Below are 15,267 nucleotides of genomic sequence, written 5' to 3' on the forward strand. Positions count from 1 at the left end.
AGACTTCTGCATTTGTTTCTATTGTTCTCCTATCATCCGTATCATGAATGAAAATTGTAGCAAAGAATTAATCTAAAACACACTGAATATACTTCTCAGCCTTGACTATTTGCAGAATAATTGAGAAGAAGTATGAACCATTGAACTGGTACAAACTAAGAGTAAAGTTATTGGCAGTGATTTCACTTTCGCAAGGTGAAAAATATTAGCGATAGATCTATATTAATATACCAATGGTTATGGGTCGAAAAATTTACAAATGTCATAGAATAATTTGTTTTAGATGATATGACATTCCGCCATATAATGCACCCCTCTTAAGCGTATTTCGTGACGCTGAAAATATTCCATAAGCTTGAGATGTCCCTTCTGATTCGGGACAGGTAACAACCTACCGGTGACAATGGCAATCTTGACCATAGAAGGAAGCACATACATAGCTGAAGAACATATTAGTTAAATTATTTCTACAGTGCAAGAAATTTACAGATGTTGATTTTCAAACCATGTTGTGTGTTTTAATCCTTCTAGACCTAATGTCTATTCAGTAGACATGTATTCTATAGTGTTACTTCTTATTTCTTATAATAGAATGCTTTAATTGAGTACATTTGGTACCTTAAATGGATACTCCTGAATTGTCGCCTAGTTGTCATCTGGTGACTGTTATTTTTTTAGACGCTGACGTTACAGTGTTGCCAATTCCAATATTTGAAATTCTCATGTAAACTTTACGAGTTATTTCTTCTTAATGTAACTTAGTAATGACGCTTTCAAATCTGTCAGGACTTTCAAAATACCCTGTGTATTAGCATTTATAACGTTTGACTTTTATAAGGTATTATAATGAAATTCTCAATTCTTCTTTTTCAGATTTGCACTAAAGGTGGAGGCACTTGTGTCACTGACGTTGATGGTTACTATATAGAAAGCATAATTTGTATTATCATAGGAGTAATATGGCTTCAGTGGGGAAGACCTGTAATAAAGAAGTTACAGAGTGCAGACGAGAGTGCGTGGAAGGTTTCACTTCGGAAATTAAGTTAACAGAACCACAAATATAGGACTTAAAAATTGATGTCTTTGTCACTAATATTTATTTGCAATGGTGTTTGTGTAAATTTGCACATAGGACCCGGTGGTTTTATGAATAGATGTATAGATGTATATTATGATAGATGTTATTGAATGCAAATCTTTATGCTTGGGAACGATAGAATTGTGCTCTGGTATTTAGTGAGTACCAGCTGTGTACAGAATGGTTTAAACGCTGTGATAAAGAATGGTTTGTGAATCAATTGAGAATGTACATAAAATCATGGTAATTAGCAAAGTACTGCTAATTGATAATTTAATATATAATTTTCCCGAGATGCTCAAGAACATTCTCTCTCCTTTGTGTAAATCATATTCATATTTTTACAGTAATTAACTTTTTTCTACCACAGAAGTTGAAGTTTAGACGATGATTTCTTTTTTTTTTACAATTCTGATGACCATGTTTCGTAAAATCTGCGAAGGATTTCTAATCATAATTATTATTAGACTTAGGGGGAACTGACGCACAGATCGATAGAATATTGCCAACATAATATAGTTTGTTATATGAAAACGTCAACTTTAGAAAACTGTGGAACGAAAAGTTGATAGACCTCTTAACTTGAATTCGCGCTATTCTCGTCATGTTCAGGAGTTTTTTTTTCAGTTATACCTTTTTTTTAAAGGTCAGACAGATCTAAAAATGATAAGGTAATTTAGTTGTTGATAAAAGCGATTTCCCCTGCTTTAAAAAAAAATATCAAGAAAAATAAAGTGTGATGCAGTTTTAAGTATCAGTTTTCTTTGAGCTTTCAAATCCCTGAACAGATTCACAGGATTATATGTCTATAAAAGTAATGGTTGTATTTTATGTGCTTGAAGCGTGAAGTTCGTATATATATCGGATGTTCTCAAAGTGGCACCCACAGATAAAATAAAGCGAAAATGCTATATAATGGTAGACGTATACCCTCCGGAGCCTCCTTCAGCTGCTATGGGAGGGTATAATGCCATCAAAATGCCATCATGTGACAGCGCCGTAGATTAACTTGGAACCGTTAGCATTTCTCTAGTATTCTGTCAAGCAATTACATAGATTGTTACACTACCTAAGTAATAAGTGGTGCCTGTGTCAACGTCTATCAACTTAACTGCCATCTGGAAAGAATCGGTGTGACTTTTTGATGGACTGATAAATCTGCTCCATAGTTCTTTATCTACGACGTTGTTACATTGTGGAATTCGCGTCTCCAGACGAGGGCTCAAAAGGTGTACAATATACATATAATTCATTTTGATGGGCCGAATGAAAGTGTTCAGCTGCTCCAGAGTTTATATTTTGAAACTTGTACGGAAAGAAGTATTGGAGTGCGTCGAAATTTACAGAGGGTATATATGGTGGTGTATTGACTAAATATAGGTTTTAACTATTATAAAACAGTAGGTCTTGATGCATATTTCATTCCATCATTATGATGACAAAACAGCCGTGAAATTAATCCAATATTCTGTCTGACATTGGTCTTTGGTTGAAACACCGTAGATCATAACATGAAGCTAACATAGTCCTTAGTAACTGCGAAAGATAGGTTTTATTTGTCACTTACTGCGTTTTAACAATGTTGTGCTTCATTTAAGGGTGAAATTTTCGTATTCATGACTATCGCATCTTTATGGCGTATTGGTTGAGTTGCGAGAAAGCGTTACTTATCGACCTGTGTGATTAGTAAACTAACAGTTGTGTTTGACAAAATTTTTGGCATTAATAATTCTTATTTGTTTTCTGTTGAGCATAATAAAACAGTTCAGTTGCAACAATGCTGAGGAAAACGAAGTAAAAGTTAACCTGTTTCAGACATTAGTTTCCATCTATATTTGTATTGTACAATAATTTAATTTAGTACTTCAAAAAGTGCATAATGTTACTAACAACAATATAATAATATAAGTCACATCTAGATTTATTTTGGTTCTTCGATTTTTCTTACTACAGGAATGGAATTTCTGAAGTTCTGACAACCAGTAACTGGAAATGTTGAACTAATTAGCTACCTCATTGTGAAAATATATTGTTTATGTACTACTTCGCATTCAACCAAGTTTTGCTGTAAGGATTTTTCATGTGCAGTTTTTTAAGCTAGTAATATTTCAAAGGACTCTATATGTGATAAGCATTTACAGTAACAATGACAATTGTTTCAGATAGTCTGTTTCAGTATGTTCAGCCTGGTAACATAACTTTGTCCTACAAATTTTATTTATTTATTTCTCTTTACTGAACGGAAGTAGGTGTTGCTTCTAGCTTTTGACTTCCTGATTATGAATCTAAAGTCAGACATGCTATACCAGGTCGAATGAAATTTTGAAGGAAGCCCTACATTTTTGAAATTTATGTCTTCTAATACAATTATTATATTTATGTACAATGGAAACTAGATGTAAAAAAATGTATATGGCACATTTGGATAACAGGAGGATAATGCAATATATATAACTTAGTATTACGTGCAGTTTTGCATGAACAATAGACTGGCGAAAAATGAAAAACAGTAAAAATCCACAGGTATGAAACAACCTGTATACGTGTAAAGATGAAATTGAAACAAATGCATTTTTACATTGCCAACCAAACAAAAGTAATAGTAAAGTGACAAAAAAAAAAAAAAAAAAAGACAAAGCCATTGACATAATTGATACATGTTAAGAAGCATAAAATAAAAGAAACACCTATAAAACTTTCCTCATTCCAACAGTAGTCTGCGAGCATTGACACATCTAATTTTCCTTTGTATCGCTGCTCTAGGACCTGAATTGATTGGTGAAACTTCTCACTATGCTCATCAGACACAGCTCCTAGCTTTTGGGGAAAGGCTATGTAGGAAATGCACTTTGCGCGATATATTGCATCGCATAATAAGTTTTATCGATGTGACTTCCCACTGAATATGAGTAAAAATTAAGAATTTCAGTAAATATTCACTATTAAAAAGAAAATGAGAGAGAGAGTGCAGAATAAAGTGGTTATTAAAATTTCTAATTACAGGCATTTGTATCTGATTGCTTTATAATTGTTTATTTGTATATTTCTGATCATGAAATATGTATTATTTTGTATATGAATGTTAGCCTTACTTGTTGTTGGTATATTACTATTGTAACGTAGTAAGTAAATTTGAGTTAGCATTGTTTTTAGTGGATGGACAAACACACAAGTAGTTGGCATCAGTTGCATTTATATCAGACAAATTCCAGTCATTTAGAACATTAATTTTAGTTTTTATTATTATGTAATGCAAGTTTTCTCATAAGCTCATATTTTGTCTATTTATATTTTCGTACAAATTTGTCGCAGACAATCAAGGTAGAGAATGTTTATTTCTATCATGGAAAATAACCAGTAGCGTCTCAAATTTCACATATATTACCCTCTCAATTATATATCTATTTATTAATTAAATTTTGCTTTAAAATATCAGACTTCAGTTAGGATTTCACACGAATCACTTTGCTAGTGAATGTTGGGTAGAGTTTTTCACAATATACTGGTACTGGTGTGTTGTACGCATTAAATTTTCATTAAGTAGAACTTGGTATGAAATGGTTCATGTATACCTCTTTGAACAAATCAGTGGTTTTATTATTATTATTTAGTTTGTTTTTTATTTATTTTTTTTATTTTAATAAGCCGTTTACATTGACAAGTGTCCCGAAAGACGATACGTGTAAAACTCGGAGAGAATTCTTATAAAAATCCAAAACATTTTTTGAGCAATACTAATCGTAAACTAATCAAAATAATACTTTTGCATACAGAATTCAAAATTAAAGAGATTGTTATGCAAAACGTATTTGAATTTGAATTTTGTAAATATTCGACGCTTCAGGAATTATTTTGAAGTATTTGTAATGTCACAAAAAAAGATATATTTAGAATGTTAAATGAGCTTTTATAATTCAGTGAGAAGTTCAGTACTCCAAGGAACGTCAACATCTTTAAATCTTAGTTTTCTTTCGTCATAAATTAACTTTCCGTCATTTGTCTTGGTGAAATAAACCAAAAGTGTAGAACATTATTAAAAATTGAATTCATTATTCCTGTAAATTTACTCTGTCAAAATTTTTCAAAAGCCCTTCTATTAAAGTAAAATTAGAATAATATAACAAAAAGTGAACAGCGATGAATATTCTATCCACTAACAAGTACAGGGTGATTCAAGAAACGGGAAATTTTGAAAAACAATGTTTTGAAAATTATTTATTTCATTTAATAATAAAAATAGTGCCATTTTAGAATACATAGTACAATTTTAGTTACGGGTTGCCACTGGTTTGGCCAATGACCACCGGTTATCATTTGGTACCAAAATGATCAACACCAATATTATCTCTCTATGACTTACCGTTCCCGAGATATTGGCAAAAGAAAAGTTCCTATTTCGGGAGATTTAAGGAGCCATATCTCGGGAAACGTAAGTCATAGAGAGATGATATTGGTGTTGAACAATACCTAAGAGGATGGTGATCATTTTGGTACCAAATACCGGTGACCACTGGCTAAAACCACCAGTTATTAAAGTTGTACTGTATGTATTCTAAAATGGCTTTATTTTCACTATTAAATGAGAAAAATAATTTTTAAAAACTATTTGTTTTCATGGAATTATTTAATTTCCAAAATTTCCTTTTAAAAAAAAATCGCAATGTACTTTTTGAATATAAATGTAATAAGTGTTGTACTTCACATTTCCTTACGTCCACTTGCTCCTAAGAAAACATATTGCAGCATTTGCTTTCTCGAAAAAGAAAGGTGTGATATCACTTCAAAATAACGTAAATTTTTGAGTAAAGTTTTCACTGTTAAGTACATGTCATTTTTTTTTTTTTTTTTCGTATATTGTGGCCAATGAAGGCAACAGAAGAGTTTCTGAAAATTTTTCACAGGTTATAAAGGCATAATAAAATCAGTTTTATTATTACTTCGCTCTATATTACCCTACTTAATTTATATTTTTTAACGATGGTGAAAGCGTTAGGTTAAAGACGATCGTATGTATCCATCAGTGATTTCTATAGATCCTTTTACTCTGTTATTAACTTACTTATAGTCTACTTGTGACGTATTATACAAAGTGTTTCAAAAAATGAATATTGGCGTTTTCCTGTTACATGTGTTGAATATGAGCAGCATTCGTCACACGGTACACATTGAGTCGACAGGCGAGAAAGGCCCATAAACTTCGCCGGAATATGGCACAAAACACATTCAATTTAGGGGAGTCTTGTTGCAACTGTACCATCTCGTGGGGATTTTCTGATCTCCAGATGCGAACATTATGAGTGTTCACCACTTAGGTGAAATGTCGATTCATCAATAAAGACGGCACGATCCAGGAAAACTTCATCGTCATGCAGCACCATTTTATTTGCAAAGTTGACACGTAAACCGTAGTCTATAGGCTTTAAAGCTTGTAGGAACTGCAAACGATAAGGATGTAGTTTGTAAGTATGTTCGTAAAATTTTCCACACAGACGGTTGCACCGTAACTACAGATTCAGTCTGTGCAAAATGTAAAAGTTTTCTGCTCATTAGTCTCCATCTTTGCTACTAGCGCTTTCTAACGGCATACAAAGGAAACAGTGCATGAAGTATGCGTGCGTACAAAACTGTTTGAGTTGCTACTTCAATAAATACTACCAAACCTTAAAATCACGATATTCATTTTGAAACACCCTGTAGAATAAAAATATATTGTTTCTTCTAATATTTATGTTCTAATTCGTGTTTTGACTAGTTGATGATTGCTGTATTTAGTTCTTACACAGTTTGAAGTGTTTTTGTTGTCATTAATAATCATAAGAGTCTTAATTATATTGTCTTTCTGATGAGATCGTTTAGAAAGCAACAAAAGCAAATGAGGTAGAGAAGTACCTACTAACAACATTGTTTTCAAACATTGACGGTCCTTTAGGGAAGTCACACCGGTAAAATTTTATATTTTATCCTTATAAGCTAAAGGAAGGAAAGGAGGAATGTACAAATTCCTGTATACAACTTTCTGAAGCAGTGTGAAGCTTGCCTTCCTTGGTTTGTGGCCATAAAATGTAATGTTGTAGCGATGTGACAGCCCTCAAAAGTCGCCACTGAACAGAATAATTATTATACTTACTAAGGTGAGTTTAAAAAGCGTATAATATTCATATTTATGAGGGATGACCAGAATGTAAGGGTACAAAGGCTGCAGTGAAACGTGTAACGAATACAGCTAACAAATAGTACACGCATTAGGTTATTTTCCGACATAATCTCCATGTTGGTTGAGGCAATGATCGCATCGTGGGATGTGTTTGAAGATTCCCTCCTGGTAAAAATCCGTTCATTGCGTGTTCAGCCACGTTATCGCTTTCCGGTACTGCAGAATATCGTGCGCAATGTGACGAACGCTTCCAAACGACAATTCCAATTCTGCCATCAGATGCCGTAACGTGATCCTCCTGTTGCCCTAAATGAGCTCTACCATGCGAGCTGTGTTCAAATCTGTTGATGCTGTGCTGGGTTGGCCACTGCGTTCCTCGTCGGTGACACCTTCTCTACCCACCACAAACTTTCGACACTATTCTGTGACATGCTGACGAGATATTACCGTCTCTCCGTAAATTTCTACCAGCTGCCGGTGAATTTCAGCTACGGTTACATGTTACGGTTTTCTATTGCAACACACAGTTTGAGACGCTACAAAAGTGAAACTAGTCATCAAACATCCTTCACTCTACAAGGGCTGGATGCAGGCTTACCAACCGCGCACGTCTGTGCAAAGATGGTAGCGCTGCCTCCACTAGTTCACGCAGTGACCAATCGGAGGTTACTTTTCGAACGCGCCTCATAATTGGCTAATGGTGACATAATGTGAGGTATTTGAATTTGAGGTGGCAAAAAGTTTTTAGCACTACATTAAAGATCGCTTCATAACATTTCTACTTATGATCGTCTCATATCTGTACCCCTTTCCATTTCTGAGATAACGTATTTCGCGTGTATCTTAATTTTCTCATGGTTTGCTACACGCAATATTGGGAATATGGCCGCCGTGGGCATATAGAATGGAGTACAAAAATTATAACTATACTATTGTGTTTACGAAACATGTACCAATATATGCGCAATTTATCAGGAATTTTAAAAACTGTTGTGCATCCAATTTATGGTAAATCGTGCTATTTACCGTGTGATGACCCTTATGTCAATAGTAAAAGTACCCAAGCTTAGAAGCATTTCTAGTTGAGTTCTGTATACTAATTTGGGGATGATGTATCCAATGGATTTTTTTAAAACATACGCATCCATGGAATACTTAGGAAATCATCCCAAATTCGGGATTAAATTATCATAAATATTCCAACTTCGAGTTTTTTCTTCTCATGACTCGTTTCCCTCACAGAAATCGAATACCTGAGCGGACTTCCAAACGAGTCGCCATTTGTGTTTGCATACAACTGGCGCCGTAGGTAGCGGGTGGCTGAAACTCTGCACAGTTGCCAACTTCATGCATTAAAATTACCGCACACTTCTTATTCCTCTATAACAAATGAAACTCAAGAAATATCTGCCTTGTATCCTCAGTTTTTGATCCTCCCTCGTATTTTTAATTATGTATAAATAGCAGACCAAAAGTTTCAAGTTGAATCTCTAATAAATTGACGTACAACCTGCATATATAAACGTTTGTCACATTTCAATTAGAAACGATTAAAGAATTTTCCTGCTGCACACATGTAAGAATCACTTTTTGTTAAAAATTTCCATCGAACAAAATAAGAACAGGAGATTGTCGTAAAAGTCTAAGTGGGAAAGAAAATAATATATTAAAAATATAGAATATAAGCATATGATAGTACTACTACTTTCCGTAAAATAACTATGTACTTTAAATTGTGTCTGTATCTACAATGCTAATTTGTCTGTAAATAGTACGATAATTTGTATATTGGAATAATGTATAAAGACTTAATAACCTGTTTATAATTTATTGAATCGCAATTTGAAAACCGTAATTTATTGGTATTATCTAATTTTTGTTGCTCAAATTGGTTGTATTTTTCTAATTAATGTAAAACACTGCATTCGGTTGTTAAGAAAATAGTATATTCGAGTTCATTTAATTTTGTATCCCCGCCAAATACTACAAGTTTTACTGTGATTCGACGACAATATTGTTTTCAAGGATAGATTTCAAGGTACTACCATCAATCTTGTAGGGAAAAAAAACTTGATCCTAGTTGCATGATTTTCATACTGTGAAAAATTACGGTATTGTCGTAATTCTATTGTTTGACCAAACTGTGACATTTTTATATGATAAATACCAAATAGATACATATTGTACGTACGCATTTATTAAAATATATTTTCTATTTGCAGTGTGTAAATATGTTGCAAGAGATGTTAATTTTATGTACGTTATTTGAAGATACATAATATTTTTTGTGGATGGAAACTAGAGTTTTATTTCAACATTTTAGTTTTTAGTAAATTTAAAGGCGGTCATAAGCAAGTTCAACTCAACCTACATTTGTGTTTGTGACTGTCTCAGGATGACTTCTGCAAAGAGCTAACGATCATGCCACTACTAAAAACTGCTCTGGCTTGGGTATATTTCTAATTACCCATTTTATATTGTAGGAAAGGTGCCGAATATCGAATACTGTTTGAAAAAAGGGAATAAAAACTTGACCAGTAGATATTTCATTGCTGTAGCTTCTAAATGTTCTGTTAGCTTTGTAGATTACAATTTAAAAGTTTGGAAGCAATGAGGAAATATTAAGAGACCCCATCACGGCGAAATTAAAATACCGCTAATTTTACAGTAATTATGTGATATCTTCAAATAGATCAAAGATAATCGAGAAATGGAACAAGAGCTCCCTAGACAATATTATTTTACATGAGATACTGTTATCACGACTCGCTTACCTGCTTTCGATTTCCAGCTATTTAGAAAATCGGCATTTATTTTCGCGTTTCTAAGTGGCTGCAAACGGAAAGCTACTAGGTGACTCGTGATAACGGTACCTCATGCAAAATAATATTGTCTAGGGCGATCTTGTTCCACATTTTGATTATCTTTGATCGATCTGAAGATATCACATAATTCCTGTAAAATTAGCGGTACTTTAATTTTGCAGTGATAAGGCCTCTTAAAAGAAAAATACACACACTTTGGTACAAAGTGCCATTTTTCTCAGTTCGGAAAAAAGGTTGCCTAATATCGGACGGAAATTAAATGAGAAAAATTAAAGGAAAACCACAATTGAAGAAGACTGTGCATAATTTTAATTATATTACACGGTATAAACACACACAAAACACAAAGTTGCAAAACATGTAGATTTAAACTAAACGTTGTTCTACAAAATAGACATAAATATGTACATATGTAAATTTATTTTAACTAACATTTCCTACCAAGTCGTAAGCCTTTTTCAGCATGTAGATTTACTTTTAACTAAACATTGTTCTATCTAACAGACAACTTTCTAAATATTCAGATTTTCTGATACTTAAACATTGTCCAACAAAAGATGCTATTTTTTTTTAATAATGTAGATTTATTTGTAACTAAACGTTGTTCTACTCATCTGTAGGAAGGTCTACCAAGAAGTTAAATTACTGACAAAAATTACGAACAAAGGATTTCTACGTTTCTGGATCAGTGCCTGCACATAGCTTGTGTACTCATTTAAGACATTAGATACATCGGATCCATCATTCACTACTTTTGTGAATTTTATAAGGCTGTGAACAAAATACGCATTCGTCATCCGCACTCTTAAGCATCGGTTGAGAGAAGTTAGTGAATCGTCTAAAGACGTTTCATTGTATGATTTTTGGAAGAACGCTTGCTCATAGGATCTGCGTTGTACTTTCGTTTTGTGGAAGAAAAAAGTGACTTGCTGCAAGATAGTAGGCGTTCTCTTTGGGTGTTTCTCGCACTGTCTTTCGTATCCTTTTGCTGGTCTTTAGCTTTTTCCAAACATTTCTTGTACAGGAAAGCAGTTATGCACTGCAGCACTTCCAACAGGACGACCTCTAGCACCTTTAGAGGACCGTACAGGTAAGGTTGGTGGGGGTCGAATGTCGAAAGGAGAGGGTTATCCTAGATAATGCAAAAACTTGTGAAGTTGCTTGTGCAGGACAGTCTGAGGGTGGTGCAACGACTTCAGAAGCAGTATGGTTATCTTCCTTTGCTGAGACACTTCTTCGTGCAGATACCTCTTCATCCTCTCTGCCATCTTCAAACGGAATTAAATCTGCTTCAGAGAAGTTATTTCTGTCAAAAGGGATGGTACCACAATTTTTAAACCCAGCTCGCTGTCAAAAGAGATGGTACCACAATTTTTAAACCCAGCTCGCGCCGTGTGAACTTTGTGGTGGACAAACACCGTGCTCGTGGGTTTTCTCAGGGTTCTCCCGTTTCTTCCCACTTTCTTCATTCCACCATAACCGGCATAATTGTGGGACATAAAACTGAAAAAATTAATTTCATTTCACAATTTTTAAAGCCGCTCGTAGCTATTCGGAAAGAAGGAGCTTTTGAATATGCTTTCCTCATCAATCCTCCTATTTTGAGAAGCTGAAAGAGTTCTATATAGATGATTTGACATTCATGTATCAGCCTCTTGTGAGTAGTAGGTCTTAAATGGTGCCATGAATGAAACATCCATTGGTTGAAGCCTATGCATCTGTATATATATATATATATATATATATATATATATATATATATATATATATATATATCTGTGGGTGCATGCAAGAACCTGATATGTTACAATTAACGCATTTTAAAATAAAGAGCTCCAAAGTTTTTGGGATATAATACCTACATTTATTGCTTTGATCATTACATTTTGGTTTCAGTGTTTAGTAAATGATCATACCATAATACCCAGAAATCGCTGTCTGGTTATATGCGAAAACATTACGTACACAATTGTTGGAAAGAAAAATGGTACCTTCGACTGACAGTTCTTAGCTGCATGAACCTGATATGTGACATGATAGTGACACTACTCTTGATTGTCCCCACTTCCTTCCTCTGCTAGCGTTTCTATTTCGCTTTCTACGTCTAGATCTCTTTCGGAACGGTAACCTTCAGAAAACTAATTTTTTTGGCGATGGAGTATCACTCTGAATATATTTGCCACGTTCAAATCGTTCTCAACCGGCTTCCTTTGCACTCAAGAAGAACATTTATCCTAACCGCTCATAAATAACACTCGAAACAAACCATAAACGGCACGATTGTAATGCTAATAGGACGCGTTAATGGCACCGCTAAACTTATAGAAAAATGTATACATTTTGCTAATGTATCAATAACAATAGTAGTATCAATATGTAAGGATAAATGTTATATTCAATAGTATAAAATATTCAATAGTAGTATCAATAGTATAAAAAATGTTAAAGAAGTCATTTTAAAGTAAATCCAACATATTAAATATGGAGCTATAAAGATTATACAACGTGAAATGAAATTAAATTATTGAGTTTTACGTCCCACGGTTATGCCGGCTAGGCTAAAGAAGGCGATGATAATGAAAGGTGAAAGAAATGGTGGAATGAAGAAAGTGGGAGGAAACGGGAGAACCCCGAGAAAATCCACGCGCACGGTGTTTGTCCACAACAAAGTTCACTTGGCGGGGGCTGGGATCGAACCCGGTACCCCTAGCACCAGAGGTGAACGCTCTACCACTGAGCCACCGCGGCCCCCAGATTATAAAGCGTGTTGACTAAGATTTGTATATTGCTTTCTGTACAAGAAGGTAAAAAATGCAACATTCATTTTTTTTTTAACCATCAGCTCAATCGGAAAACCGCCCTCAAATAGAAAGACTTGTTGATTTGTCTCTCTCATGTAACAAGGACACATGTGGTTTACTTTAATGATGTTCCGCTTCCTTTCCAGCCGTTTGAGGAGGATTTAATTTTACTTTCGTAGTAGTCTCGAAATTCTGGTAGAATATAAATAAGAAGCTTTCCCAAATACTTTATTTTCGCAGCAGACAAGTTTAGCTTACACCGAAGTACAGAGCAAGCAATTCTTTGAGACGTGTGTACTGGCTATACCTGGCGATGTTGATTGTTTGCAAATTAGTTATATCAGAGGAGGAATAAGTGATATATATATAATACGAGGTTTCTCTTTGGTAATTATAATTTTGGAAGCTTTCTCTATGTAAACTGGTTCACCCCAAAACACATTCTTCGCGAAAGACTAATGATGAAACAACATAAGCAAGGGAAAAAATACATATTTCTCGTCATTTCTGTTACTTGGAAAAATTTAGCCCATTTGATGTTCGAATAATGTTGGCCCGCTGATGTGGAGTGTATATTGCTGTTGTAGACCTCTTCTAATTCTCAATAATTCTAAAATCCCTGTCACAATATAGGAATGTATGACCTGGTACCGGAAAATTGTGTTGTACATCATCAAAAATCTATTACAATGTCGTTTGCATCAAGAGTGGGAAGAGTAGAATGCGGCGAGAACATAATTATCAGGTTCTTGCACGCCACAAGCGTTAGTTCCAATTCCTGATATGATGTGTGCGCCAGCTTCTGGTGGACTTGTAAACTTCCCACAACTCTGCATTTTTTTTTTTTCAGGAAGTCCAATGACCTTTACAGCCTTCATGAATGGCGATAGCTCACTTTTCACAAAAATGTCAAATATCAGGTTCTTACATGCACCCACAGATCTATATATATATTGTAAGGTTCCGCATGTCTACACGTCATGCAATAACACACGTGTGAACTACATGTGTTAATAGTAAATAAAAACAAACAGACGACGGTCCCGAAGAGGAGTCGCTCACCATCGCCAACGGTCGGAAGGACGAGAATCAACGAAGGAAGCCGACAATACAGGATAAAAGGGAACTGCACGCCTCGACCAACATCAATCTTTCCAGATTGGCCAAAACACCTAAAACCCCTCTCACAACGCTTGGTCACCGAGAGGTATCCATCCTTAAACCCACGACGCTTGGTCACCGGGTTCCTTTCCTCTTTCTCACGACGTACGGTCACCGAGAATGAGATACCTAATCTACACCCCTCTCACAACGCACGGTCACCGAGAGTACCTCACCTCAAAGCCCACGACGCTTAGTCACCGGGTTCCTATCTTAATCTTACCTAAGTAGAAATTAGGGGAATTACTTATTATAATTGTGTATATAAGAAGACTTTCTATAATAAAAAGGTGAAGGGAAAGTCCAAATAGCGAGTACATTTTATTGCTCTACCCAAGAAATTTTACATGGTAGATGCGTCGGCGTCTCTTTACAGACAATAAAAGGACTTTCCTACGGGACGCTCTTTTTATTAACGAAAATACGGACTTAGAAACTTTTTAAGAATACAGTGTATTTGTGTAAGTGTTACTAAAAGCAGGATCATATAAAGATAATATCCGTATTGTTATATACACTCTCATTACTCTTAACGGTAGATTGATTCGTTATAGGCTGGCAGGTATTTATGCCGACAACTAGATCTGGAAAAAATACGTAGAAAGAAGGTGATAACAATATGGCAGAATCAGGCTCCCGTATACCTGTTAATATTCCTCATTTAACTAGATATTCTGGTCAAGTACAGACGACCCCGGTCGATTTTTCATGCTGTTCGATCATTTGGCTTTACGTCAGGCTTGAACCCCCGAAAAGAAGAAAGAAATTTTCTCAATGTATCTGCAGGATGTAGCTCTCGATTTTGTTTTACAATTGCAAAATCAGAACCAATTTGACACACTAAGTTACCAACAACTTAAAACCAAATTAATTTCTCTGTCCCGCCCAAATTTACCAGCGTATAAAGCAGAATTAGAAATTTTCAAATTTCAACAAAACGAAAATGAGTCGGTTGATTCATATTTCTTAAAGAAATTAAGGGCTATCAGACAGCTAATGCCTGAGGCTTCAGAGGAATAGAAAATTCATTTTCTTTCATTAGGATTACAAAGAAATTTACGGCAAAAGATAGCGTTAGAATCCTTTCCAACAATCCAGCGACTGCAGGATCGACTTCATGAATTGGAAAAAGCTCAGGACCTCATGCAGAAGAAAAATGATGTGGAATTGTCACAGGCAATTCATTCTTTAATCGGCCAACCTAACCACCCCTCAACATTTCCTGTGAACAACTTTCATAGCCAAACG

General features: G+C 34.8%; 1 protein-coding gene across 1 annotated transcript in view; it reads left to right on the forward strand.

Moving 5' to 3' along the window:
* The window catches only part of LOC145671522 (acetyl-coenzyme A transporter 1-like), a 72,312-nt gene extending 62,782 nt beyond the window's left edge, over positions 1-9,530 (forward strand). The window contains exon 8 of the mRNA XM_081740711.1: positions 874-9,530. Within this exon, the coding sequence (XP_081596837.1) occupies positions 874-1,047 (174 nt within the window). The 3' untranslated portion in view covers positions 1,048-9,530. The remainder of the gene's footprint in view (positions 1-873) is intronic.
* Positions 9,531-15,267: the final 5,737 nt, after the last annotated feature.

The sequence above is a fragment of the Thermobia domestica genome, chromosome 15, assembly GCF_964235325.1.
Source record: "Thermobia domestica chromosome 15, izTheDome1.hap1.1, whole genome shotgun sequence".
Classification (NCBI taxonomy): Eukaryota; Metazoa; Arthropoda; class Insecta; order Zygentoma; family Lepismatidae; genus Thermobia; species Thermobia domestica.